This window comes from Mus caroli, chromosome 15 (genome assembly GCF_900094665.2).
Source record: "Mus caroli chromosome 15, CAROLI_EIJ_v1.1, whole genome shotgun sequence".
Lineage (NCBI taxonomy): Eukaryota > Metazoa > Chordata > Mammalia > Rodentia > Muridae > Mus > Mus caroli.
This window is the reverse complement of record NC_034584.1, coordinates 75060118-75086155: the sequence shown is the minus strand read 5'-3', so window position 1 is coordinate 75086155 and position 26038 is coordinate 75060118. Positions and strand designations below refer to the sequence as shown.

Below are 26038 nucleotides of genomic sequence, written 5' to 3'. Positions count from 1 at the left end.
CACTCTGTAGACCAGGCTGGCCTCGAACTCAGAAATCCACCTGCCTCTGCCTCCCGAGTGCTGGGATTAAAGGCATGCGCCACCACGCCCGGCTGGCAGTTAGTGTCTTAACAGAGAGCAAAATTGTCTTGAACTTGCTGTTCCTAGTTTGATCTTGCCAGTTGTGTGTGTCTGTGTGTGTGTGTCTGACTTGCTCTAGCTTAGTAAACTAGTTTCTGATTTTCTAGTGTCTTTAGTCATAACTCAATCAAATGAGGTCATATGTGAGCTCTCTGTAAGGTGTGACATGTGTGTGAGCTCTCTGTAAGGTGTGACAAGAACTTGGGCTCCTTCTTTGCTTCTGTCTTCACCTCCATAGGGAGTGCACACAGTAAGAGACTAGTTGTAATATTATAACCTTAAGTTTTAAATATTAAAGACTGCATGCTGTTAAGAATTGATAGGAGATGTGACATGCAGTTCTGTCCACCTAAGCTGCACACACTGACCTGTGACAGACGTCTGCTCAACGAGGCTTGTCTTCTGATGTTGCTGCCTCAGGATGAACTGTTAGCCATGTAAGTCATACCCCTTTGTTTAGTCTCAAGTGGATTTAATATTTTAACATCCTCTGCCTTTCTTATCAACTTCAAATATTCAGAGTCAGCTATTTATTATAAGGTATTTAGAGCAATATGGAAAACCAGGTTCAGATGCAATTTTTAAGAGAAGACGGCTGCATTTTGGAAATAAGCATGAACACAGTTTGCTGTGGTAGTTTGTGGTTAGACAAGCAGTAGGTTAGCTGTGGTGGTGCACACCTTTAATCCCAGAAGGATTAAATCTAGGGAGGCAAAGACAGGCTGATCTCTGAGTTTGAGGCCAGCCTGGTCAACAGGGCAAGTTCCAGGACAGCCAGGGCTACACAGGAAGAGGGGCTTTCTTTCATCAGCAGATCATTATAGAGACACCAGATAAAATGTTCAGCGAATCCAGGCAGGCTCCTGCTTACAAAATCTCTTACCAAGGAAAGTTGCAGCTTACTATTGGCCCTGTCCAGGCTTCCAGGTAGGAAACTCAGTCTCCAGTGCTGTGTAGTTAGTTACAGAACTGCCCTGCTGGGAGAAGTCCTGGTGACACTGAGTGGACACCTGGCAAGTGTGCTATGAAGAAGCTTACAGGGTTCTGGACCTCATCAGCATTAAACGTGCAGATCAGGATGTGCCAGCTGACTCCCTGGGGGGGAGAGGTCTGACAAAAGCTCCTCCAGTACATTCAGCTGTGTGCTGACCACACTTGGGCTGGGGCCCAGGCATATGGCACATTCCTGCACCAATCTCCTGAAACATGCCGGGTTCAAAAGCTATCGGAGAGCACCGGATAGAGGTAGACCTGGCTGGGACCACCTAGGGATTGTCGTACCTTCTCACAGCCCTGTGCCTGCCCTGTTGTGGACTTGGCTTCTACTGTCAGTACAACCCTGGGACGGATTCATCTCCTCTGAAAGATTCCTTCAGACTGAGATGATTTGAGGGTAGACTTTAGGACTCTACAACTTCCCTCTCCACAGCCCAGCCTGTCACATTCTCGAGTCTGACTAAGCCTTCCATCTAAGAATAGGTAGGGGTGAAGCAGCTTTGGTACAGTCAGTTGCCCCTTCATTAGTTATACCATCCTGGCTCTAAAGGAAATGTAGGGGAGATACTCTCCTTAGGTGTCACCTCTTCCCCGCCTCCCGCCTTGCCTGTTGCCCTTTGATTTTTTAAATCTGATACTCAGCCTCGCCTCCCCCACTCACACTCTGGAGTTCCTGAGCTATTTCTGTCGGGTTAATGATCCCCAGCTGTTGCTGACTGCGTTCACGCTGGTGAGAATCAGCAGGGCCAGCAGAGAAGGGGTCTAGCCTGAAGCAAATTACACAGGTTGTCAAACAAGTCTCACCCATTTTTCTGAAGCCACCAGGGTAAGGCTGTTTAGGGATGCTACTACTGAGATGCTTAAGTGACACAAGGGTGAGAACATTTCCTCTCAGGGACATTTTTAGAGTAAACATTCTTAGTGGATATTGTTAGCGACAATGCTTTGGATAGACCCAAAGAGGAGGAATTTCGAGTGTCCTCAGCATAGAGAACTGGTGAAAGTTTAAGGTGGTGGATCTGCTAATTAGCCAACCACACAGGAATAAAAAAATCACATTTCACCTCATCAAAATGGACAAATCTTGTGTGCCAAACAAAAATTTAAAAAATATGTATGATGTAGTTCTACATTATATTTAAACTCATAATCTGGCCTGTCCCCTTCCAGCCATGCAGTATGCTGAAGAAGCCTAGTTAATACCTGACTAGAAAGTTAGGTCTGTGACAGGAGAGGTGGAAGTCATCCCAGAGGTGATGGAAGCATCCGTCTCGTTTCCTGGTTGACCTGAGGCAGGTTTGTCCTGTAAAAGTTTGTGCAAAATCTGCAGCAGATCCAACCACAGAAATACCAAACAGAGCTGTGGGTTTATGACGTGAACAACCGTAGGGTTGCACGTGCCTTTGCTTCTAGTCCATCCTTACTCATAATCCTGGGACAGGTGCTGTGGGAAATTTAACTTAACAGTTAAATGGCCCAGGTTTCTCCTACATGGGCTTGAGCTGCCGATCTCGTAGCTCTTATCCTCACATACCACACGGAAGTTTAATTTTACAGATTTATCTGTACAAGTTTCACTGCAGCCTTTCTGAAAATTTATTTTTGAATCTCCAATTCTTTTCAGTTAGGAAACTAAAATTTTACACTACCTCCAATTTGGGGTGGGGTTCTCATTGTTAATTACATGTCCTTGAATTTCCTCTGATCAGAAGTTCTTTGAGATGATATCGTTTTGCCTTAGCTAAGCAGAAAAGAGACTTGCTATCCTGAGAATGGCCTGCAGGTGGCATAGGTCTTAAACCTGCCTGTGACCTTGTCAGCCTTGGCCACATTCATCCTGATGGATGCCTGATACTTGGCACCTTAAGTCTCTACAGGACTAGGCACATCTTCTCTCACTGAGACCAGACAAGGCAGTTAGGGGAACAGGATCCACAGATAGGCAACAGAGTCAGGGACGGCCCCCACTCCAGTTGTTGGGGGACCTGCATGAAGACCAAGCCTCACATCTGCTACATATGTGCAGGGGGCCTAGGTCCAACCCATGTTTCTGGTTGGTGGTTCAGTCTCTGGGAACCCCCAAGGCTTCAAGTTAGTTGACTCTGTTCGTCTTCTTGTGAAGTCCCTATCCCTTCTGGGTTTCTCAATCCTTCTCCCCAGCTCCCCCACAAGACTTCCTGAGCTCTGTGTAATGGTTGGCTGTGTGTCTCTGTTTCAGTCAACTTCTGGGTGGAGCCTCTCAGAGGACAGCTTTTTTACTTTTTTGAGATAGAGTTTCACTGTTTAACTCTGGGTGACCTGGAACTTACTCCGTAGACTAGGCTGGCCTCAGATTCACAGAGATGTGAGTGGTGGAGTTCTTCTGTGTTCTGGAACTCTACCACTGGTCCTGATTTAAAAAAAAACAAAAAAAATTTGTGTGTGTGTGTGTGTGTGTTCATTCATGCCACAATACCTATGTGTAAGCTAGAGACACCTGGGTAGTTGGTATTCTCCATCTACCATGTCTGTGGGTTGAAGCTACGGCTGTCAGGCTTGGCAGCAGGCACCTTGCCCAGTGTACTATTGTGCAGCTCATTCACCCAGATTTTTGAACGTGTCAGAAAGAGTTTTAACTTACCTATTATGTTTAAGAATGAATATTTTTGACTTTGGCAGCAAGTGTGATGTAGTAGAGAAGAGCACAGATCTTTGCGGTCAGGCCAACCTGTGTCTTAGCTCTTGCACTGCCTGGCTGGCTCTGCCCAGTCACCTCTTCGTTGCTTTCTTCATCTATGAAACAGAAACTAACGCATGGCTCAAATAGCTGTGCTTGTGTATGGAACCCAGTGACCTCGAAGCCACCCTGTAAGAGTCTTCATTTCCTATAGCGTTTTCTTTAAGACAAGTCTTTCTCCCATGCCTTTGCACTTGCTACCTCTGCTCTCTGGAACCCAGTTTCTCCAGCCTTACTCCTGTCTTACACTTTGTCACTCTCTACCCTCTTACACCGTTAGAGTTTCCTTTATGAAAGTTTCCTGTGTTGAGAACTGGGGTAGGCCTATGCAGGTTTTGCACCCTCCTCGACTTCTGCATAGAGGAGCCCCTTGCAGTGCCCTTTAAGACGTGTCCAGCATGGTCTGGCTAGAGTCTGGTTGCTGCGTGCTGCACACCTAGCATCCTGTTTGTTGGAATTTCTTGATCCCATGGATGCGTCCTTTTGATTGCACTGATGTGTCATTCTAAAACATGATTGATGTGTTTTATGAAGGAGGAAGGAATAACAAGATACAGAACGGTGCTTAAGGCTTTGGATTTGGACACAGCTGCCCCAGCCTTTGCTCTGCCCGTTGTTACTGTGTCCTTGGACAAGTTGCTTAATCGTTTCAAAACTCAAGCCGTAAAATGCTGATAGTACCTTCTGCATGGTTCTCTTAGGAGACTTGGACCACGAGAGAATGTTCTCACCATTTTATAAGTAGCATTATACAGCACAGATCTTTTATTGTCCATATTTGCTTAAATTAGATTTCATGAGCTCATTCTTTACAAATTGCTAGGCTAGGTGGAGATGTAGCCCAGGTTTCCCACCCAGGAGGGGCAGGCACTTCATTCAGCAAAAGCTCTGTTTCCTTCCTAACAGCGTCAGATTAAGTGGAAAATACTTATCTCCTTCAGGTGGCTGTTACTTCTGGTTTCTAAATGGGTTTGTAAAAAGGCTGACAGAACTTATCAAACAGTCAAGTTTGAAATCTCAGTTTGTGAGACATGTCTTAGCATATGTCAGGCAGTATTATCTTTCTTCTACAGTACTATCTTTACAGTATTACATTGTAATTAGTTGTATTTGTTTATGCTACAGATCACTTTATGCTTTAAATCCTCTAGAACCTGTTACTCTTTGTTCTTCATAATTAGTTGTTTGGGACATAGTGATTTCTTTGTGTCCAAGAGAGGGCAGCGGTTCAGTCTGAAAGCCCAACCCTCAATGGGATTCACTAATTGATTCATAAATTCCTTTGAAGAAATAAGATCCACATAGTCTTCTTGTTGTTGTTTTTAATTTTTTGTATGGATGTTTGTCTGCAGTATACATCTCTGTACCATAGTATTTACCTTGTGCCTGTGGAGGCCAAAAGAGGGCATTGAATCAGCTGGAACTGGAGTTAAAGACTGTTGTGAGCCACCCTGTGGTACTGGAAATCAATCTTGGGTCATCTGGAAGAACAGACAGTGTTCTTAACTTCTGAGCCATCTCACCAGTCCTAGATTACAATTCTTTTAAATAAACTTTGATTTTAGAACAGTTTTAGACTTACACAGATAGCACAGAGAGTTCCAGAACCCCTCCACCCAGCTGTCCCCAATGAAACCTTTTCTATGCCTGTCAGTATGAGCCACAAACACGCCATGTAGATGTTAGGTGAACACAAGCTTTGTATGGATTCCAGCCACCCCACTGCTGTCATTTTTCTGTACCAAGATCCACTGATGTATTTAACCTCTCCTTTCCTCCGCACCTCTCCCCTTCTACTGAGTCTCTTTGTGCAGCCTACTTAGGCCGAGCTCTCATCCTAGATCCTCCTGCCTCAGCCATCTCAGTGCTATGATCATAAGCACACTTGGTCACACTCAGTTCTAACTGAGTGAATCAGTAGTACCCCAAAGACAATACGCTTTCATTGTCTTCTGTTTTTACATTTTTACATTCACTCTAGATTCACCTTGAGATTCAGCTAGTCCTCCTTTCTCTAGCAAAAAATAAGTGGGCCTTTGTGGGTCCTTCAACCACTCCTTATTCATGAACAGCTCAGAGTTTTCGAACGGTACTTTGAACATTCACTGTGCATTTAATTTCAGCATTGAATGTTGCTGATACTTCTGCCCTTTTCTGGGTCTTGATCTTTAGACTTACAAGGGGACTAGAATCTGAGAACAGAGTGCCCTGACCATGCCTTCCAGAGGGAAGCAGTGTTGCTCTGCTCTGCTCTGCCCTGCCCTGCCCTGCCCTGCCCTGCCTTGCCCTGCTCTTCCCCTTCCTTCTTCTTTTTCTTACCCTTCCCTGTTTCTGTCTTCCCCCTTCTTCATTCCTTCCCCTACCTCCCTTCCTCCTTCCTTTCACTTCCCACCACCAAGAAGGAAAACTTGGGATGTGATTTTTAAATGAGAATGGTTTGTTGGGGCTAGAGAAGATGGCTCAGTGGCTAAGAGTGTTTGTTGCTCTCTGTGCTGGCTGATTTTATATTAACTTGACACAAGCTAGAATCATTTTAGAGGAGGGAACCTCAATTGAGAAAATGTCCCCACCAAACTGGCCCGTGGTCAAGCCTATCGATGCATTTTCTTGATTGATGATTGATGTGGGAGGGCCCAGCTCATGGTGGGTGGTGACGCCGGCAGACTAAGTTCTATAAGAAAGCAGGCTAAGCAAGACATGAGGAGCAAGCCAGTGAGCAACACTCCTCCATGGCCTCTGCATTTGTTCCTGTCTCGAGTTCCTGCCCTGACTTCTTCAGTGATGAACTGTCATGTGGAACTGTAAGTTGAAATAAACCCCTTTCCTCCTCCATGTTGTTTTTTGGTCACAGTGTTTTATCACAACAGAAATCCCAACTAAGGCACTCTGCCAGAGGAACCAAGTTTGGTCCCCAGGCCCATTTCAGGTGACTCACAATCCAGGTGTTTTCAGCTCCAGGAGATCTGACACTGTCTTCTGCCCTACCTCTCTGTGGGCACTTGCACACATGACCTTTACTCACACAGACACATTTTAGTAATAACAACAACAACAATAGCATCCAATCTTTTCACTTGGGGTAGATGGCTCACACCTTTAAATTCCAGTGCTCAGGAGACAGGCAGGTGAATCTCTGTGAGTCCAGCCTGCCCTAGATACTGGGTTCCAGGTCATCCAGGGCTATATAACAAGACCCTGTCTCTAAATAAATAATTTCTTTTCCCCAAAATGTTTTGCAATAAGCAAGAAGACTCTTTTATTTTAAATATTAAAGTTGTTTCTAGCAATTCTGCTATAAAGAAATCGATTGTTTAAAAGCCTCAGATCTGTTTTGCAGGTACACAGGGTGATTTCTAAGTACATTTATGAAATTTCAAAGTTTTAATGGGCAGGGGTTAGTTTTCAAGATTACATGATGAAAGTTGAGGCTAATAGAAGTGGAGTGGTTTGATTGATGTAGCAACAGAGTCAGGGCTGCAGCCTATGTCTTCTGCTTCTTTCTCTAATGTCCTTTGAATGCATTTTCTGTGAACTTACAAATATTCCAGCTATCCCTCACTCCCGCAGCCATCAGCTGCCAACAGTTTGTCAGCTACAGGTGGGACCTTGTGATCCCCTCCCCCAGTCCACACTGGAATAGTGACTGGCTTGATCAAGTGCAGGTAACCACAGCTATTTGAGTTTGAGTGCAGTGACCACATTGTCCATAAGACAGCATTTTACAGAAATTCTCCCCGTCCTTTCCTCTTCTGTTATGTTCGGTGAGCCTTGTGAGGAGAGGAGTTTCTAGGAATGTCACATCTGTGGCTGAGCACTCATTAGTTTCTGACCCCTAGCACTGTGACTAATTGAGTCTCCATTAACTGTGCCCACTGCAGAAAGAGTTTTCTCTGTCCAAGGTGAGAACAGCTCTAATCTGTGGTATAAACAGAAAATACCTGAAGGCCATTTGACAATATGTCCACTTAGTAACACAGTAGTAGCCTCCACCCAGGACTTTGACCTCCCCTACCAACGGAGAAATGTCTTCCTGTGAAGGAGGCCTCACAGCCAACCAGAAAGTGGCTGGTTTCTCCAGTAGCAGTCATGGCACAGTTGTACCAGGGAGCACTTCCTGTCTGGCATTGTAACACACTGCATAAGACCCTTGATTCTGCTCTCCTTCCGCAGCTGGCATAGCACCACCTCGACCTAAGAAAGCTGTGCAGCAGGGAAGGCGTTTCCTAGTCAGTCCCAGCTTGGTTTCTTCATGACACCAAAGCATGGGGTGATCTCAGCTATTTCTGTCCGCTGTCACTGAGAGTCTTACCATCCTAGCACAGATGCCTAGAGAACAGCAACAGCCTCGGCCTGTGTTGTCCTGGGGGCTTCTGGAACTCTTTGACCATCACTTGTTGGGAGGTGTCCTGTGCCTGGCACTGAAACTCATGTTTGAAAGCCATAAGTAAACATTGCTACCTTACAGCATGTAATGAGTCACTGAGTCCTCTTCCCCATTAGACCTTAGAGTTCCATGAGAATGAGAGTCAGTCCTCTTCGGACAGCATTCCTAACAGCCCTGGCTTGGAAATGTAAAATGCTTGAGTTAAGTCTAAGAGGCCAACCACTTAATTAGTGTATTACTCAGGGTTCTGTAGAGTCACAAAACTTATGAAATGACTCTGTATATTAAGGGAATTTATTGTGATGACTTACAGTCTGTAGTCCAAATACTGCAGCAATGGTCAGCTGTGAATTGGGAAGTCTTAAGAATCTAGTAGTTGCTCAATCCCATGAGGCTAGTTGCTTCAGCTGGTCTTCTGTAGAAGTAGGTTCCAACAGATGTGCTGGCAAGTAAGTGCAAGCAGTCAGAAGAGTGAATCTTCCTTCTTCCAAAGTCCCTATGTAGGCCTCTAGCAGAAGGTGTGGCCCAGATTAAAGGTGTGTACCACCTTGCCTGGATCTGGGACTTGCTTTATTCCAGGCTGACCTTGAACTCAGAGATCTCTCTGACTTAGTCTCCTGGGATTAAAGGGTGTTCTGCCTTAGCCTGGGCCTAAGTTTTTCATGGCCACTGTGCTTCAAGATCTCCATGCCAAGGTCCAGGTCAGAAACCTGTGTCTTCATGATCTGGATCACAGATGAGCTCTCCAGTTCTGGTTGTAGTTCATTCCAGATAGAGTCAAGTTAACAACCAGGAATAGCCGTACAATCCACCCCTCGTCAACTTGACATAAGTCATATCTCATGTCTAAATGAAGCAATAACCAGGTCATAAATATGCCTAACATGATATAACTATACTTTGTACAATCGCAAGCACATTTGTAAATTTCAAATAGGTCAATGTTCCTTGGGAACATTCTTTTAGTATTTTAACTTAAATACCAACTAATGTTAAAGAAACTAGAAGAAGGCACAAATATCTATACAAATGTTTTCTTAACAAAATGAAACAGAAGGAATTCATACTACTTTATAATCCTCGTTTNTTGCAACTGGTTACGTGGCCTTAGCTGGTATTTGTAACTACCTTCCTCTATTACCCATTCTGTATTGCCTTCACCCTCTGCAAGCACCTCAGCAGGTCTCAGCTCTTTCCCTGGAAGAGCAACACACACCTTCTTTCCTGATGGTCTGCATCCTTTGTCATCCTGCTTGGATTAGGCTGTTGTGGTTTCCCATTGACTTTAATCACAGGACGTGGTAGTACCAAGAGACGCCTAAGGGATCTCCTGCACTCTGGACTTAATCCTTGCTTCATTGTGGAGAGGCAATCCAGTTTCCCCATGGCAATCTGGCTCTATCACCTCTCCTAACACTGTTATCCCTTTCTTACCCTGTTGGTTTAAGGGCTTTAGAAGCCCAGGATGACCAGGGGGAAGTCTGAGCTTCCAGTTCAATGGAATGTTTGTTGTGGCTCCTGGTAGGAGCACTCTTTCCTCTGGAACCAAAACTTGTAGCCAGCAGAACCTAGGGTTGTAGGGACAGGAAACAAAACTTTACTTGAGGGTCACTATGAGTGGCGGTGAGTAGAACTATTATTACATTTCCCCCTGATTCCTGGACCCGTGGACCCTGGCTATGGGAGAAATTGTACCATATATCAGACTCTGACTCAAAGCATATACTGCCTTCTGAAGAACCCTGCCCCAGCCCTCCATGCTGCTGCCACCTCATTGATGATGTAACTGTGTCTTTTTTTAATGATTTATTTATTTATTTAAGAGTTATTTATTTATGTGAGTACACTGTAGCTGTACAGATGGTTGTGAGCCTTCATGTGGTTGTTGGGAATTGAGTTTTTAGGACCTCTGCTCACTCCAGTCAACCCCGCTCGCTCAGTCCCCGCTCACTCCGGCCCAAAGATTTATTTATTATTATACTTAAGTACACTGTAGCTGTCTTCAGACACTCCAGAAGAGGGCGCCAGATCTCATTACGGATGGTTGTGAGCCACCATGTGGTTGCTGGGATTTGAACTCTGGACCTTCGGAAGAGCAGTCGGGTGCTCTTACCCACTGAGCCATCTCACCATCCCTTATTTATTATTATACTTAAGCACACTGTAGCTGTCTTCAGATGAACCAGAAGAGGGCATCATATCTCATTACTGGTGGTTGTGAGCCACCATGTGGTTGCTGGGATTTGAACTCAGGACCTTTGGAAGAGCAGTCAGTGCTCTCACCCACTGAACCATCTCGCCAGCCTGTAACTGTGTCTTCAAAAGGCCATTCCTTCTTTCTCTCAGACCAGCTTCTTCAGGATGATAGGGAACATGGTAAGACCAGTGAATTCCATGATCAGAGACCCACTGTTGCACTTCTCTGGCTGTGGAATGAGTTCCTTGGTCAGAAGCAATACTGTGTGGAATACCATGATGGTGGATAAAACATTCTGTCAGCCCACAGATGGCAGTTTTGGCAGAAACATTACGTGCAGGAAAGGCAAATCTATAACCAGAATAAGTACCTACTCCAGTATAAATGAAACATTGTCCTTTCCACAGAGGAGGTGGTCCAATGTAGTCAACCTGCCACCAGGTTGCTAGCTGGTCACCTCGAGGAATGGTCCCATATCTGGGGCTCAGTGTTGGTCTCTTCTGTTGGCAGATCTGGCATTCAGCAGCAGCTGTAGCCAGGTCAGCGTTGGTGAGTGGAAGTCCATGTTGCTGAGCCCAAGCATAACCTCCATCTCGATCACCATGACCACTTTGTTCATGTGCGCATTGAGCAATGACAGGGATGGCTGAAGAAAGAGGCTGACTCTCCACAGAATGGGTCATCTTATCCACTTGATTATTGAACTCCTCCTCAGCTGAAGTCACCTTTTGGTGAGCATTTATTTGGGACACAAATATCTTCACATCCTTTGCCCACTTGAGGAGATTTGTCTACATATTTCTTCCCCAGATGTCTTTCTCACCAATTTTCCAATCATGGTCTTTCCAAGTCCCTGACCATCCAGCCAATAATTGGCTACAGCCCATGAGTCAGTGAACAGTTGTACATCTGGCCATTTCCTCTTCCAAATAAACTGCAATACCATGTGTATATTGCCCAAAGTTCTGTCCACTGTGAAGATTTCCCTTCACCCATATCTTTCTGGGTTGTCCTAGAAAGGGGTTGTAGTGCTGCAGCTGTCCACTTCAGGGTGGGGCCTGCATAACATGCAGAGCCATCAGTAAACCAGGTCCTAGTATTCACTTCCTCGGTCAACTGATTGTAGGGCACATGCCATGAGGCTGTAGGCGCTTGCTTGGCAGCAGATGGCATTGTAACAGGAGTAGAAACCATAGGCATTTGAGCAACTTCTTCACATAACTTGCTTGTACCTTCAGGACCTGCTCAGACCTGATCGTGTATATACCACCTCTATTTGGTAATAATAGACTGCTACTGTGCACATCCTACTTTATGATTTGGAGGGTCTGATAACATGGCTCATGATGGGCAGTTCAGGTCCCATGGTAACTTGGTGTCCTGTTGTCAAATGTTCAGTTTCCCCTAAGGCCCAATAGCAGGCCACGAACTGTTTTTCAAAGGGAGAACAGTGGTCTGCAGATGATGGTAGAGCTTTGCTCCAAAATCCCAAAGGTCTCTCCTGTGATTCACCTACAGGGGCCTGCCAGTGGCTCCAAACAGCATCTCTATCAGCCACAGACACCTCAAGTACCATCGGGTCTGCTGGGTCATATGGTCCAAGTGGTAGAGCAGCCTGCACAGCAGCCTGGACCTGTTGGAGAGCCTTCTTCTGTTCCAGGCCCCACACAAAGCAGGCAGCTTTTCAGGTCACTTGGTAAATGGGCTTGAGCAACACCCAAGTAAGGAATGTCCTGTCTCCAGAATCCAAAAAGACCCACGAAATGTTGTACTTCTTGTGGTGGGAGAAGCCAGGTGCAATAACTTATCTTCCACCTTAGAAGGAATATCTCTGCATGCCCCACACCACTGGACTCCTATGAATTTCACTGAGGTAGTTGGTCCTTGAATTTTGGTTGGATTTATTNCCCATCCTCTGATATACATATGTGTTACCAGTGAGTCCCAAGTGGTTACTACCTCATGTTCACTCGGTGTAATCAGCATGAGGTCATCATATAGTGTACCAATGTGATACTTTCTGGACGAGACAAATGATCAAGATCCCTTTTAGCTAAGTTATGACACAGGGCAGGAGAGTTAATAAATCCTTGAGTCAACACTGTTAAGGTGTAACTGCTGGCCTTGCCAACTGAAAGCAGATTGCTTCTGGTGGTCCTGATGGACAGGTACCGAGAAGAAGGCATTTGCCAGATCAATAGCTGCATACCAGGTACCAGGAGATGTGTTCGTTTGCTCAAGTGCATCCAGTACTGCAGCTGCAGTTGGAGTTACTGACTGACTTAGTTTTCAATAATCAACTGTCATTCTCCATGATCCATCTGTCTTCTGCACTGACCGGAAAGGAGAGCTAAAGGGAGATGCAGTGAGAACCACCACCCCTGCATCTTTCAAGTCCTTGGTGGTGGCAGTAATTTCTGCAGTTCCTCCAGGAATACGATGCTGTTTTTGATTCACTATTTTCTTTGGCAGAGGCAACTCTTAAGGCTTCCATTCAGCCTTTCCAAACATAATAGCCCTCACTCCACCAGTCAGGGAGCCAATGTGAGAATTCTGCCAGCTTTTAAGTATATCTATCCCAATTATACATTCTGGAACTAGGGAAATGAACACAGGATGTGTTCAAAGACCTACTAGACCTACTGTGAGTTGGACATCAGCCAAAACTCCATTAATCACCTGTCCTCCATGGGCCCTTACTTTAACTGGAGGGCCACAGTGTTTTTTGGGGATCTCCATCAATTCAGAACCAGTATCCAATAGACCCCGGAAAATCTGATTATTTCCTTTTTCTCAGTGTACAGTAAAAGGGTACTTGTAAAAGGCCTTGGGTCCCTCTGGGGAAAAACTAGAGAAAGGCTAATAGCAAACCTTTTAGGTGTCTTATCAAGATCCTTCCTCAGAGGAACCTGGCCACGCCTTCATTCAAGGAGTTATGGGTCTGCAAACTGGCTCAAGTCTGGAAATTGATTTACTGGCCGGCCAAGATTGTCTTTTGCCACAATCAAATGTAGCCTTCCATTTGTTTGTTTGAAAATGTTTCTGCTTATACAGATCAAACAGACATGCAGTAGGCTTTCTGTCTATCTCGTGCCTGGAAACAAACACCACGATTGATTAGCCAGGACCAAAGTCTGTACCAGGCAAGCTGTTATCAATTCCATCTCTCCGGTGCTGACCATCATGTGCTGGGTCATTAAGAACATTGTTTTGTCTACACTGCCCATTATAATAACTATGAGGAGGAAGAAAGGAGGAGGAGGAAGAGGGGGAAGGAAGAGGAGGGTAGAAGGAAGGGAGGGGAGGAGGAGTAGGAGGATGAAAGCAGCAGCGCTGCCTCTGCCGCCTTGATAGGGAACAGAGAAGGAATTGAAGGTGGAGTGGACAGAGGCAAATGGACACATTGGCACTTGGCACAGGAACCCTCCTGCAGCTGAGGAGAGAAGAGAAAAGGATGTAAGCCATGTGCTCTGCCTGCCCAGCTTTTTTGTTTCCCCTAAAATGTGTTTTAAAGAGTTGACCTTGTAATAGCAAGAGACAATGTTACAAGTTAGCAGCAGAGCATTAAAGGAGGAGAGACAGGGTTTTGAGCTCTGACTGTGCTGCAGGGCTTCCTGTCAAACTTGTTAGCAGGGCACTACATGCTGGGTCTCCCGGTTGTCCTGTGTGTGCCTGCTGTGTGGTGGCTGTCTAGTAAGTTCTTGCTGATGACTGAGTGAAGAGCACTCTCCCCCCAGCCTCCAGGCCCTGCTCTGGAGGAAGGAACACCACGCTGGAAGGACGCTGGAAGGAACACCAACAGCAAAACCCTGTTCTCAGGGCACCTTCAACTGCTTCCCAATGTCATTTATTTTATTTATTTTGAAACAGGATCTCATGTATCACCAGCTGGCCTTGAATTGAGTATATATATAAACCAAAAATGACTTTCAACTTTGACCCTCCTGCCCATGTTCCCCAGATTCCTGGGACTATCACCACACCTAGTTTGTGTGCTACTGGGCCTAGTGAATGCTAGGTAAGGATTCTACCAAGTGAGCTCCGGCCCCAGACCCCACGTTTTACCTACTTAGTTTTAATTTTAATTGTATTTTATGTGTATGGGTGTTTTGTCTGCATTTATGTCCATGTACCACTTAACAAGACTGGTGCCTGAGGAGGCCAGAAGAGGGCACCAGATCCCCTAGAACTGATTTCACAAGTGGTTGTGAGCCTCTATGTGAAATTGAACCTTGGCCAGTGTGTGTAACCACTGAGCCATCCCTCCGGCACATGGTAAGAATAAAACTAGTGTGTTCAGGGTATCTGAGTCTAAATGATAGGTCATATATTTTTATAGTTTGAATACCACGAAGTGAATTTAAGGATATGAGATCAACTACAGTGTACGATGCATGAATAAAATTGATGTGACTCACTGATGCCGGGATGATGCTCTGATTATCACATGCTAAGACGAATGCCCAGCTGCTTCTCCAGACCTTCCCGGGAAAAGAAGCTCTCTAGCTTGAAGCTAGAGAGTGACGGAAGCGTGTTTTAATAAACTTAGTGCTTTGTCCACTCAACCCAAGAAATATTAAAAAAGCGTGTTTTAATAAACTTAGTGCTTTGTCCACCACTCAACCCAGGAAATATTAAAAACAGTTCAGATGATTTGCTTTTATTCTTAAATTTGTTTGTTATCCCTCTGTGTGTGTGTGTGAGACAGACAGACAGACAGACAGACAGACATAAAGTCTTAGGACAACTTGGAGGAGTTGGTTTTCTTCCTTCACTGTTTGGGTCCCAGGGATCAAACTCAGTCAGTCTTCGCAGCAAGTGCCTTTGCTTGTGAACCATAGACAGTGCTAGTCTGGGGAGATACATGGAAGTAAGACTGTGGCATACTCTGCTGTTTGACTGTAAGTCATCACTGTTTGATCTCCTTATCAGTCCCCATAAATAAAGAGTCAACAGAAATGCCTGCTTGTGCACAAGCCTGTCTTTACCTTTACCATTACCAAATCCCACAAACGTAATCCAGCGTCTGTGTCTCCATGGGATTGTGTGGGTAGCCTGTATACAGACGAACAAATGCAGTTATAACTGGTGAAGCAGCTGGGTGGTTGCCAGAGAAGAACTGGAGGACCCTCCCCCCCCCCCCCCACCCCTCCAGAGAGACTCCTTCATGGTGAGGAGCTCTGGCTGCTTTTCAGAGGACGCAGGTTTGATTCCCAGCACCCACGTGAGGCTCATAGCCAGCTGTAACTCCAGTTTCTGGGAATCCAGTGCCTGCTTCTTGTCTCCACAGGCATTGCATTTGTGTGGTGCACAAAGAAACATTCAGGCAAAACACCCATATGCATAAATTAATATTTTTTTTGCCAAGGATTGGAAGAAAAAGAAAAGAAACCAGGTTAGCATGGCCAGCCCTAGAGCCCCCACTCTCTCATCTTCACAAACAACAGCACAGTCACACAGTGGCCCTTGTGACCCTGGCTGTGGGTACCTCACATCAGACTATTAATTGGTATTTCAAAATTACTCTTGAATAATAGCTGTTTCACTAATTATTCTTTATTTGAAACGGTCATGCTCAATTTAATTTCATTGGTCTCTGCTCTCTGAAGTCAAATTAATTTGTTATATTTAAGCAGTCCCTAATAGCTTATCTTACCCTGGGCCTTAGGTACACTGTAGAAGATGCCCCTTCATCTCTTTCTATCCTGTCTGGTCTGGCTTTCCCTTCTCTTATGAGTAGGCGTTGATGCTAAGAGCCCACACCTGAAAACTATAGATCAGGCTCGAACCAGCTGAGCCAGCTTCTGTTCTCTTCATCTTTGTGGCACAAAACAAAAACCCTTCTAACTAGAACAGGCTCTAATTTTTTCTTTGAGAACGGAGATGGTGATCACAGCTATCTTTGTAGAGCTGCCCACCTTCTTTGTCAGTGCCGAGGTTAAAACTGAGGGCCTTGCGTGTGTTAGCTATGACCCCTGAGCCATCGGGCCGTGGAGTGGGGTTACGTTAAAAGCACACCAGTCACCGAGCACAGAAGCAAAGGTACAAATGCGGTGGCTCCTCGCCGGCTGCATCTTAGTGCTGTGCTGCTGGTGTCTGTGTTAACGCTGCAGTCCAGTTCCCAGGCGAGATTCCCCCACTGAAGTTGATTACCTCATCTCCTCTGACCCTAATCTGAGCCAGCGGTTTTCCTCCGCACCAGATAATGAACCCAGGAGGCCTGGTATCTCGGCAGAGCTGACTTGCAGAAAACCTTGGGAGAAACAGAGCTGGAGTTCAGGTTGTGACATCAGATTGTTTGGGTTCAGTTTTTGTTCCTCCCCCATTACTGAGACAAACAAGGTGAATTGGTCTCTGTAGGCCTCACTTTCCTAACCTGTAAGGTGGGATAAATTACCAATCTCCGTAGGATTTTAGAGCACAAATGCATAGGGCTGAAAGGTAGCTCAGGGAACATTTGCCTGGCGTGCACAGAGCCCAGGGTTTGATCCCCATTGTCACAAAACAGCACAGACAGACAGACAGACACACCAAAGATATGTAGGATGGGGTCTGGTACAAAGCACATGCTATAAATATCAGCCACTGAAATGGTTGTTGCTTTTACCTATTTAATTAGAACTTTATTTTAAGCAATGTTAATTTGTTTAAAAAGAAATTGCCTCTTTGTTAGATTTCCAAAGTCTCAACATTTTAAGAGTCAATTTGGTTCTCTCGCTCTCTCTCCCCCTCTCCTTCTCTCTCTCCCTCCCTTCTTCCTTCCCTCCCTCTCTTCCTTTCTCAAGACAGGGTTTCTCTGTGTAGCCCTGGCTCTCCTGGACTCACTCTGTAGACCAGGCTGGCCTCGAACTCAGAAATCCACCTGCCTCTGCCTCCCGAGTGCTGGGATTAAAGGCGTGCGCCACCGCGCCTGGCTGGCTTTGAATTTTTGATCCTCCTGCCTCAGTCTTCTGAGTAGCTGCCCCTGATTCCTGTCATTAAATGCCTGCTAAAATAAAATACAAATAACATTTTTTTCTTTTTTGAGACAAACTTTTACTTTGTAGCATTCCCAGACTGATGTGAAAATTTTAACTGTTCTTTGCCTCAGCCTCCAAAGGCTGGGAGAATATAGGTATGAACCACCATGCTTGGCTTAATAAGACTTTTTTTTTTAAATTAAATTTATAGGAGTTTGTAAATTCAGAGGTAACCATGCCCAGCGCCCAGCATCACTGTGCAGGTAAAGTAGCTTAGGTGACCCAACGTAATTCTGAATATAGTGGAGAATATAGAGAAGAAGAGAAAAAGAAAAAGAGAGTGGAAATTTTCAAGCAAAAAATGAAATTTTAAAGGTGAGGGAAAGTCCGTGGTACTTAAGGAAGAGTAAAATTTAACATTCTCGTTGGGGTGTCTCACCCTAGGGAATCGTGCCTGGAAGTCCCCATTGCAGCCTGATGTGACATAAGAGCAGAAGGAGGCAAGCAAGCTTGCTAACAGGACAGGGAAAGGAACTTGGAGCATAAATCATAATTTTGAGAGAAAGAGAAGTTGTGCTTGTTCCTGTGACCTTGAAGCGTAGGCAAGAGCCCAGCCAGCGTCCTCCATCCTTGGAAAAGGCCCGTGTTGTACACCACTGTCCTAGTATTTGTAGGTTACCCTCGATGTGACTTTGAGGGCCCTGCAGTTGAAACCTGTTAGACAGAAGGGGACTTGCTGTGGGCTCTGGGATCCTCCTAACCCTACCTAGACATTTTCTTAGCATCGTAACCACAGCTGTGCTAGTTGATCCTTTGAGTAGTGGATAGTTGTAAAGATGTTTGATGTTTAAGTTGATAAAGATCCCTGTTGTCTCATTGAGCAGTGTTGCCAAACAGAGCTAGAAGCGACACCTGCCTCCACTAGCGCTAAGTCGTAGCTCTTGGGTGTCTCCTCTCAGCAGAGAAAGCCCTGTGTGAAAACAGAAGCATGTGGACGGCTAGATACCTTGTAGTCTAGAGGAATGTGGTGTGTGTGAAAGTAGCCATACTTTTTAGATTGTGGTCTGTGTGCAGAGTGCATTTGTTCAGCATGCTGTGTGCAAACACTTAGAACTTATACAGCTCTTTGTGCTGGGCGCCAGCCCCATTAGACTTTCTTTGAGCTTAGAACTGGTTGGTGTTTCTCAGTCCCAGGAGGAAGGCTGAGTTCTGTAAGGTTTAAGCAAGAGGCAAGACTGGTAGTTTGTGGATTGTTATCACCCTGCAAGACTCTTCGCAACTTCCTCTTGCCGCCCACAGCAGAATGCGGAAACCCTGCTGTGTCAGGCCACTTCTGCTGTTACCCACAGTTGCAGTTTGGGATCCTCCTTTCATACCATAGGCTACCTTTTAGACTTTGCTGCATTTGAGAATGTGTCTGCTGAGGTGGAATGGCTGACTAACCTGCATCTGTCTTCTCTTCTTGCTACCATGCAGTGCTGCAGTTGAAGCTCCAGCAGCGGCGGACCCGGGAGGAGCTGGTGAGCCAAGGGATCATGCCGCGTAAGTGTCTCTCTCGGTGTTTGTACACTTGCTCCTTGGGTTGGCTTGGCTCCTCTGTGGCAAAGGAGCACCCTACAGAGCAGGGGTCACGGGTCTCGTTCCAGTCTTACCTGCCTCTTTTCCATCAGGAGTCCTTGATGGAACAGGTTGTCAATCGCTCAGATTCATCATGTTCAGTGAAACAAGCAGTGTTAGGCTTCCAGCAGGTCAACAGATAGCCCTGTGCCTTTGAATTGCCTCTTTCCTGGGTTCCCAGCATCCCTTCATGGGAAGAGCAGGGCTGCTCTGCTCACATCCACTTCACCTCTGTGCTCAGCTGTTAGGAAGAAACCTCTACTCTTCGCTTGCAGACAGGTACCGTCAGTGAACTACAGTTTATTTTAGAGCTATGAGGCACCCATGGCGGATATGCGTGTGTGCATGCCTGGATGGAGCTGTTGGTGAGCTGTTCTGACACTGGGTCAGTGTCTGCATCCCTGGGGTAGAAATGAAACCAAGCCTTAGACTCTGTTAGAGACAAGAAAGCCTGTTTTAAATACTAAGAGCACCGTAGACAGTGAAGGCTGGAACCAGGGTCTTGCTCTTCTGACATGTCTTCGTGAGTTCTCAGAAGATCATACAAGCTTCCGTCCCCTGGTGGTATGTCGTCACCACTCGGCTCCACCCTGAGGAGGAAGACAGCGAGAGCGCGCACACACACACACCAGCAGCATCTGCTGTCATGATGTGTCATGGTCTCCCCCACATGTTACTGCCCGCTGTCCCACTGCCCCGCTGCCATCCATGTTGTTGGCCACTCACTCAGAGGAATCATGTGTGCAGCTACAGTGAATCTGCCCCTGCTTTCAGGAGAGCTGGGGTTAGAAAGGCAAGAGTGAAGGGAGGAAGTGGAGACAGAGGAAGAAGATAACATTACACCTCCTAGTAAGGGTGGTGTAGGAAAGTAATGGTGGTGGATGCGTTTACAGTTAACAGGAAGAAGTTGGAGACACTTTCGATAAACCTGCAAACTCATTCCTATAGTTTCATCATTTGGGAGGCTGAGGCAGGAGTTCAAGGCCAGACTGGGTTATAATGTGAGACTATATCACAGCAACAAGTACAACAAAAGACAAACAAAAGAGAAAAAGCATATCAGAGAGCCAGTGTCTGAGTGTACTGAGCTAGAGTGAGGGGCACCACGGAGAGAGTGTTGGCTTGTAGGAACATTAGGAAGCCACTGAGGCTTCTAACGGGCTGAGGGTGGCGTTTGATTTGTATTGTGTGTTAACCTTTTGTTCACTGCCCTCTCTATGGTGTGAACCCCCCCCCCCGCCCCCATGCTGTTCTTTGTGGTCTGTGAACCTCCAGAGCAGGATTCCCACCCATCCCTGACCTCTGTTGGCCGCTGCAGTAGATTCTGTGGTAGTGTTATTGGTAGGGCAGCAGTGTGCTTTACGGTCTGCGGGCCTCATCAAGGATCCAGTCCCATCCTCCTAGACCCCTTCACAAATGGCATATCTGTTTAGTGTCTGCGAAGCCCTCATACATTACAGCAGCCAGAGTTTGGGTTGCCGCAGTCGCCTGCGTGCAGATGCATAGCAGCTGCTGTAAGGCAGCACTAATTTTGAGAGCCTCGTTTTTTAGGGCTGTAGGAGGTTCAGGGTCAGGAGGTTATGCAGGAGTAGAATGCCCGCATCCCCACATTCTTCTTCCCAACTTCCATGTTATACTGGGATCTCTGGGGGAGAACTGAGCAGTCATGGCTCCCTGCTTGGCACTTCTTTTGTGTGGTGCTCAGAAATTGCACTTGTCGGTGTGTACCTTCAGCTTCCTGAAGAAAGTCACTTATTTGTGTCTCTGTCTCCCAGTACCTCACCCTAGATGAATGAAGACAGCTGACTGCAAAGTAGGGTGTGTGTGTGTGTGTGTGTGTGTGTGTGTGTGTAAAAACTAACAAACTAGCTAGAATTACGGTCACAGCATTTGAAATATCGTCAGTAACCTCTCCCGTCTTGCTGGGCCCCAGGTTTCAGCTGTCCTAGACACCTAACTGCATGTTTGGGTTGGCTCTGTGGATTGGGAACACTCAACTTCTCCCATGGGAGTGGAAATGGCTCCTTGAGAGTGTCTCCCCTCCAGGAGCTCTTCCCTGTGGAAAGTGCTGGCTTTCAGCTTCTCTCAGAGGAAAGGGAGCAAAAAAGATGGTGAAGAGAAGTGAAGTGTAGGCAAGTGTCAGGAGTGAGGCGCCCCTCTCACCAGTGCCTACCTCAATGCCACCCTGCCTGCCCCCCATCACTCTCTACCATGCAGGTGCTCCCTCTACCATGCAGGTGCTCCCTCTACCATGCTGGTGCTCACTGCTCTCCTCACCTTCACCGCAAGACTTAAGGGAGACACAGCCAGTGGCAGCCAGCAGTGAGACGTTCTACTCTACAGCATCCCCTTGCAGTCTGTCGGGGTGGCCTGAGGGCTCTCCACAGGGTCCTTGTATTTAGATTAGGTGGACAACTGAGAAGGAAGGAAGCAAGCAAGCAAAGCCAGAGAAGGGAGCAGAGTCCCTGGGGCTATATTTTATTTCTGGTTTATACCTTCAATCTTTTATGACCATGGAAAGGAAAAGTCAACCTAGCTTATTCATTTCCCAGAACACTCCCTTGTAGTTCCCATGTCGGCCAAGCTGCTCCACTCAGCTGGGACAGCAAGTCTGCCGGACGTGGTGTGCTTTGGTGGCTCCTTCCCATCACGGTTGTTCTCTTCCATGTTCTGCTCAGCACTGAGCGCAGCCTTCTGGGGGGGCGGGGGGGAGTTAAGGGATTAACCTCCTCTAGTTCCAACATAGCTTTCTCTGCGGCTCATGTTCTCTGATCGTGTGTCTCAGCTATGCATGTGGAGCTGGTTTCCAATGTACTCTAAGCAGGGCCATTTCCCAGTGTCCTTGACTCTCATTATGTCTCAAATATAACACCACTTAAAACTCATCAAATAGAGAGTCCCAGAATGTAGAGACCCATGCGGTCTAGGCTCTGAACTTTCTCTAGAGCTTCTGAAGAAGAGGGAAGATGGCACATGCAGGAAGCAAGCGGGCCTTTCAGTGCAGAGCCAGGAATGCCCTTGTGATCAGGAAAAGAGACTCAGAGGCTGGCTGTGCGTGGGACCCTTTGTTTTCCACCCCCATGCTGACTGATACACACACAGAGTGAAGGTCAGAGATGAGAAGGGTGTTCTGACAGGCCAGCTGTCAGAGGCGTGACACTTTCCAAAGGCAGGTGTGGATGTTGTCCTGACCAAATGATAAGGAACTCCTGGGTGTAAGAGTAGAACCACTGTCTTTCCTTCTTAGCCTGTTCCAGCCAGACTTCTCAACAGTGAGCAGAGGGGCTTTTCTGGTGCTGCAGCCGCCTGTTTATCTGTCATCATGAGCTAGTACCAAGCAACCTTGATGCTTCAGCACACAGGAGAAGGAATACCTCTTTGTCCTTAGGGTTCTGGGGGCTTCGCCTGGCCCTCCTGAGCTTGGCTTTTCAATCCTCTCAGGTCTTGGTGCTGAAAATCAAACCCAGGTCTTCATGTTGGGCAAACATTCTTCCTCCTTAGCTCTGTCCCTAGCTGAACCATGTCCTTTATTTGTGTGTGTGTGTGTTTGTGTGTGTGTGTGTTTGTGTGTGTGTGTGTTTCTTTGTGTGTGTGTCTGTGATATGAATGTGTGTGTGTATGTTTCTGTGTGTATGTAGATTTCAAGAATCATTTCTCTCCTTCATGCAAATCCCAGGAATGAACTTAGGTCGTCAAGCTTGGCAGAAAATGCTTTTACCTGCAAAGCCACCTTGTACTATGTCTTTACATTTTTACCCCTGGCTAGCCAGGGCCATTGATGACTCCTGTCTGATTGGTTAGAATTGAGGAGTGTGAGGACAGCTAGTTAGTGTCATCCAAAGGCAGCCTCAGAGGTGCTCAGGTACAGTGATAAGCAGAGGAGTGACTGGGCCCACCAGCGGCCTGTGAGTGGCTTTAGGTCTCCATGTAAGTCCTGACCCTGCAAAGAGTGGGTGCCAGCAGCGGGTCCTTAAGCTCTGAGTGAACTCTGACCCACCTGTGCTTTCTAGTCCCCCAGTTGCAGTTTGACCCTATTGTTCATCTTGAACTAAGGATGTTGGTTACCTATACAGAGGCAGTTTGCACACTTAGCGCCCATAGCTAATCTAAGCGGGTCATTTTATACTTGCTAAAGAGTTCCTGTTTGCCGGGCATGGTGGCGCACTCCTTTAATCCCAGCACTCGGGAGGCAGAGACAGGCAGATTTCTGAGTTTGAGGCCGGCCTGGTCTACAGAGTGAGTTCCAGAACAGCCAAGGCTACACAGAGAAACCCTGTCTCGGAAAAAAAAAAAAAAAAAAGAGTTCCTGTTCGTCTGACCCTGAAGAGATATCTTAGTTTGACAAAAGTTTACACATCATCCTGCGGAGCGGTGGGATTCATTCTACGTCCCCTTTTCCACTCAAGTTAAATTCTTTTTTGTGAGTGGGGGTGGAGGTGGACTAAAGCAAGCCTTGCCATCCCAGGGGTGCACTCGGGGACAGTGGGCTATGCTCGTTTCCCACAAAAGACTAAGGTGATAAAGTTGTAGGTTTCAAAGAAATGTTTGCTTGTTTTCTAAAGGGTTTTTTTGGGGGGGCAAGTTTTCAACTAGCAATAATCGCGCCTCAGATGAGTCTCATTGGCTACGATACTGCCACTGTGCAAAGCTAAGGGTTGTTGTTGTTTTGTTTTTACATTTATTTTACCGTGTGTGTTAGTGCTTTGTATGCATATATGTAAGTGTGCCACATGTGTGCCTGGTACCCACAAAGGTCAAACGAAAGCACTGCATTTCCTGAAGCTGAGGTGGCAGGCAGTTGTGAGTGGCCATGTGGATATCGGGCATCAAGCCAGGTCTTCTGCAAGAGCAAGGGCTCCTAGCTGGTGAGCCAAGTCTCCAGCCTGGGAATGCTGATACTGTTAGGACATTCTGTCTCAGTAGATACTTCATAGATTAGTGCCATTGTGTGGGCCAGGAAAGAGCAGACCCTTGTCTGTCTAGGCTTCCGAGGTCCATTTGCTCAAATCTATTCAGAAGGATACTTTTATGTTAGTCTCAGAATTGCTACCCTATTAACCAGAGGTTTGGCCAAGATCTACCCTTTCCAGAAGGAGCTTAGAAAACACCCCACCTGCACAACTTTAGCCGGTGGGTAGTTCTGGTTGCCCTAGGCTCCAGCTGCTTGTGGGCCTCTCAGAACCTCAGCACAGCCCATCTGCCCTCTCAGATAGATACAGAGGTGATTTTGGCTGAAGAGATGCTCTCGGTTTGTCTACCCGACCCTGTCCCTTTCTTCTCCCTTCCCTCTCTCCCTTCCTCCAACTCCTTTTCTTCATCTTCTTGTTTTTCTGTGTTTTGGTTTTTGTTAACGAAAAGAAACCTATGAGATGACGGACGTGTCCTTCCACAGGACTGTGACTGTTTAACTACAGTTACAGCTCTAGCTTGTTTTCTAGGGGGACGCGGGGAGTTGTTTTGTATTTCAGGAATGAGGCTGGACTGACCCCTAATTTGAAGCCCAGAGAGAAGTGTGTTTGGCATGTGGCATGTGTTTGGCATGTGGGCATGAGTTTGGCATGTGTTTATGGGCATGTGGTTTCTGGGATGCTTGCTTTCCGCTCAGGAAAACCAGCTGGGCCGATGGCTCCTAGAAGTTTAAGCTGCGCTCTTGATAGTGGAGTCCTTGTTTCTCTTCCTGCTGTTCCAGGGTGTGTTTCCCTCAGTGCACACTGACTGGCATAGAGGCCCTCCTGGGCCAGTTGCTCCAAGGCCTAAAATAGGAGTCTGGAGTTCATTGTGTGCCCGAATGGAGACAAACAACAACAACAAGCCCTGTTGGACAGGGTAGAGAAAGCCTTCTTTAAGCTATCATTTTTTTATTGGCCAGGCATGGTAACACACACCTTTAATCAAAGCACTCAGGAGCCAGAGGCAGGTGGATCTCTGTGAGACCAGCCTAGTGTACAGATGAGTTCCAAAACAGCCAGAGGAAGAGAGAAAGACCTTGTCACATAAACAGAGATATTTATTTTGTGAGTGAGTGCATATGGGTGGATATGTGTGTGTCAGAGGACTTGGAGGAGTTGGTTCTCTTCCACCATGTGCGTCTTAGAGATGAGAGTCTGCTAGTCTGGCTTAGCCGCAAGTGCGTTTTCCCATGAGCCGTCTCACTGGCCTCCAACTCATCTTTGGTTTTGTGACACCCTGGCCTATAAATTGCCATGTAGACCAGACTAGCCTCAAATTTGTAGTGATACGCCCGTGTTTGCCTCCCTCCTGCTGGAATTAAAGGTGTGCACTGTCAGGAGCAGCTTCCAAGTAATCTTTTTGATGAAGTTTTTTAAATATAATTTTAATATCTTTTTAAAAGAATAGGAGGGTGGCATTGCTTTTCATAATTTTTGTTAATATTTGAGGTATAAAGGACAATATTTTTCAAAGTAATAATGAGTGAGGTATAGCCTGCTTGGCCTACATAATGCATTCCAGGCTGCTCAAGAGTGCATCTGAGAACAAAACCCAACAAAACTCAAAAGATACTAAAGGGAGCAGAGAAGACTGTGAGGCTCTCTGTTGGCTACTTTGTTACTGTTATAGCTCAGTGGTAGGTGCTTGCCAGCATCCTCAGTACCACACATAGATAAAAGACGGAACTCACCATGTGCCAAGCCGAGCCCTGGGGCATATGATGGGGCATGCCTCTGAGTGCCTGTGTGTGCCTGTGTGTGTGTGCACTGTATGTGTATGTGTACATGTGTGTGTGCATGTGTGTATACGTGTGTGTGTGTTGAATGTATTGTTTTTGAGGTTCCTTTCCTCTCTTAGCTTCCCGATTACTTGCCACCATGCATGGCTAAGTCTCAGTCTGTCTGTCTGTCTGTCTGTCTGTCTATCTGTCTGTCTCTCTCTCTCTCTCTCAGATTTATTCATTTATTATATGTAAGTACACTGTAGCTGTCTTCAGACACTCCAGAAGAGGGAGTCAGATCTTGTTACGGATGGTTGTGAGCCACCATGTGGTTGCTGGGATTTGAACTCAGGGCCATCTCACCAGCCCCCTAAGCCTC

The 26038-nt window shown here is 46.4% G+C and overlaps 1 protein-coding gene and 1 pseudogene across 2 annotated transcripts in view; one reads left to right on the top strand and one right to left on the bottom strand.

Annotated features, from left to right (window-relative positions):
- The window catches only part of Mrtfa (myocardin related transcription factor A), a 169255-nt gene that overhangs the window by 118538 nt on the left and 24679 nt on the right, over positions 1-26038 (top strand). For both annotated transcript variants that reach the window (XM_021183976.2, XM_029469512.1), the window contains one exon: positions 18849-18914. In XM_021183976.2, coding sequence (XP_021039635.1) covers positions 18908-18914 — 7 coding nt within the window. In that variant the 5' untranslated portion in view covers positions 18849-18907. The remainder of the gene's footprint in view (positions 1-18848; positions 18915-26038) is intronic.
- LOC115029511 lies at positions 23489-23639 on the bottom strand (annotated as a pseudogene).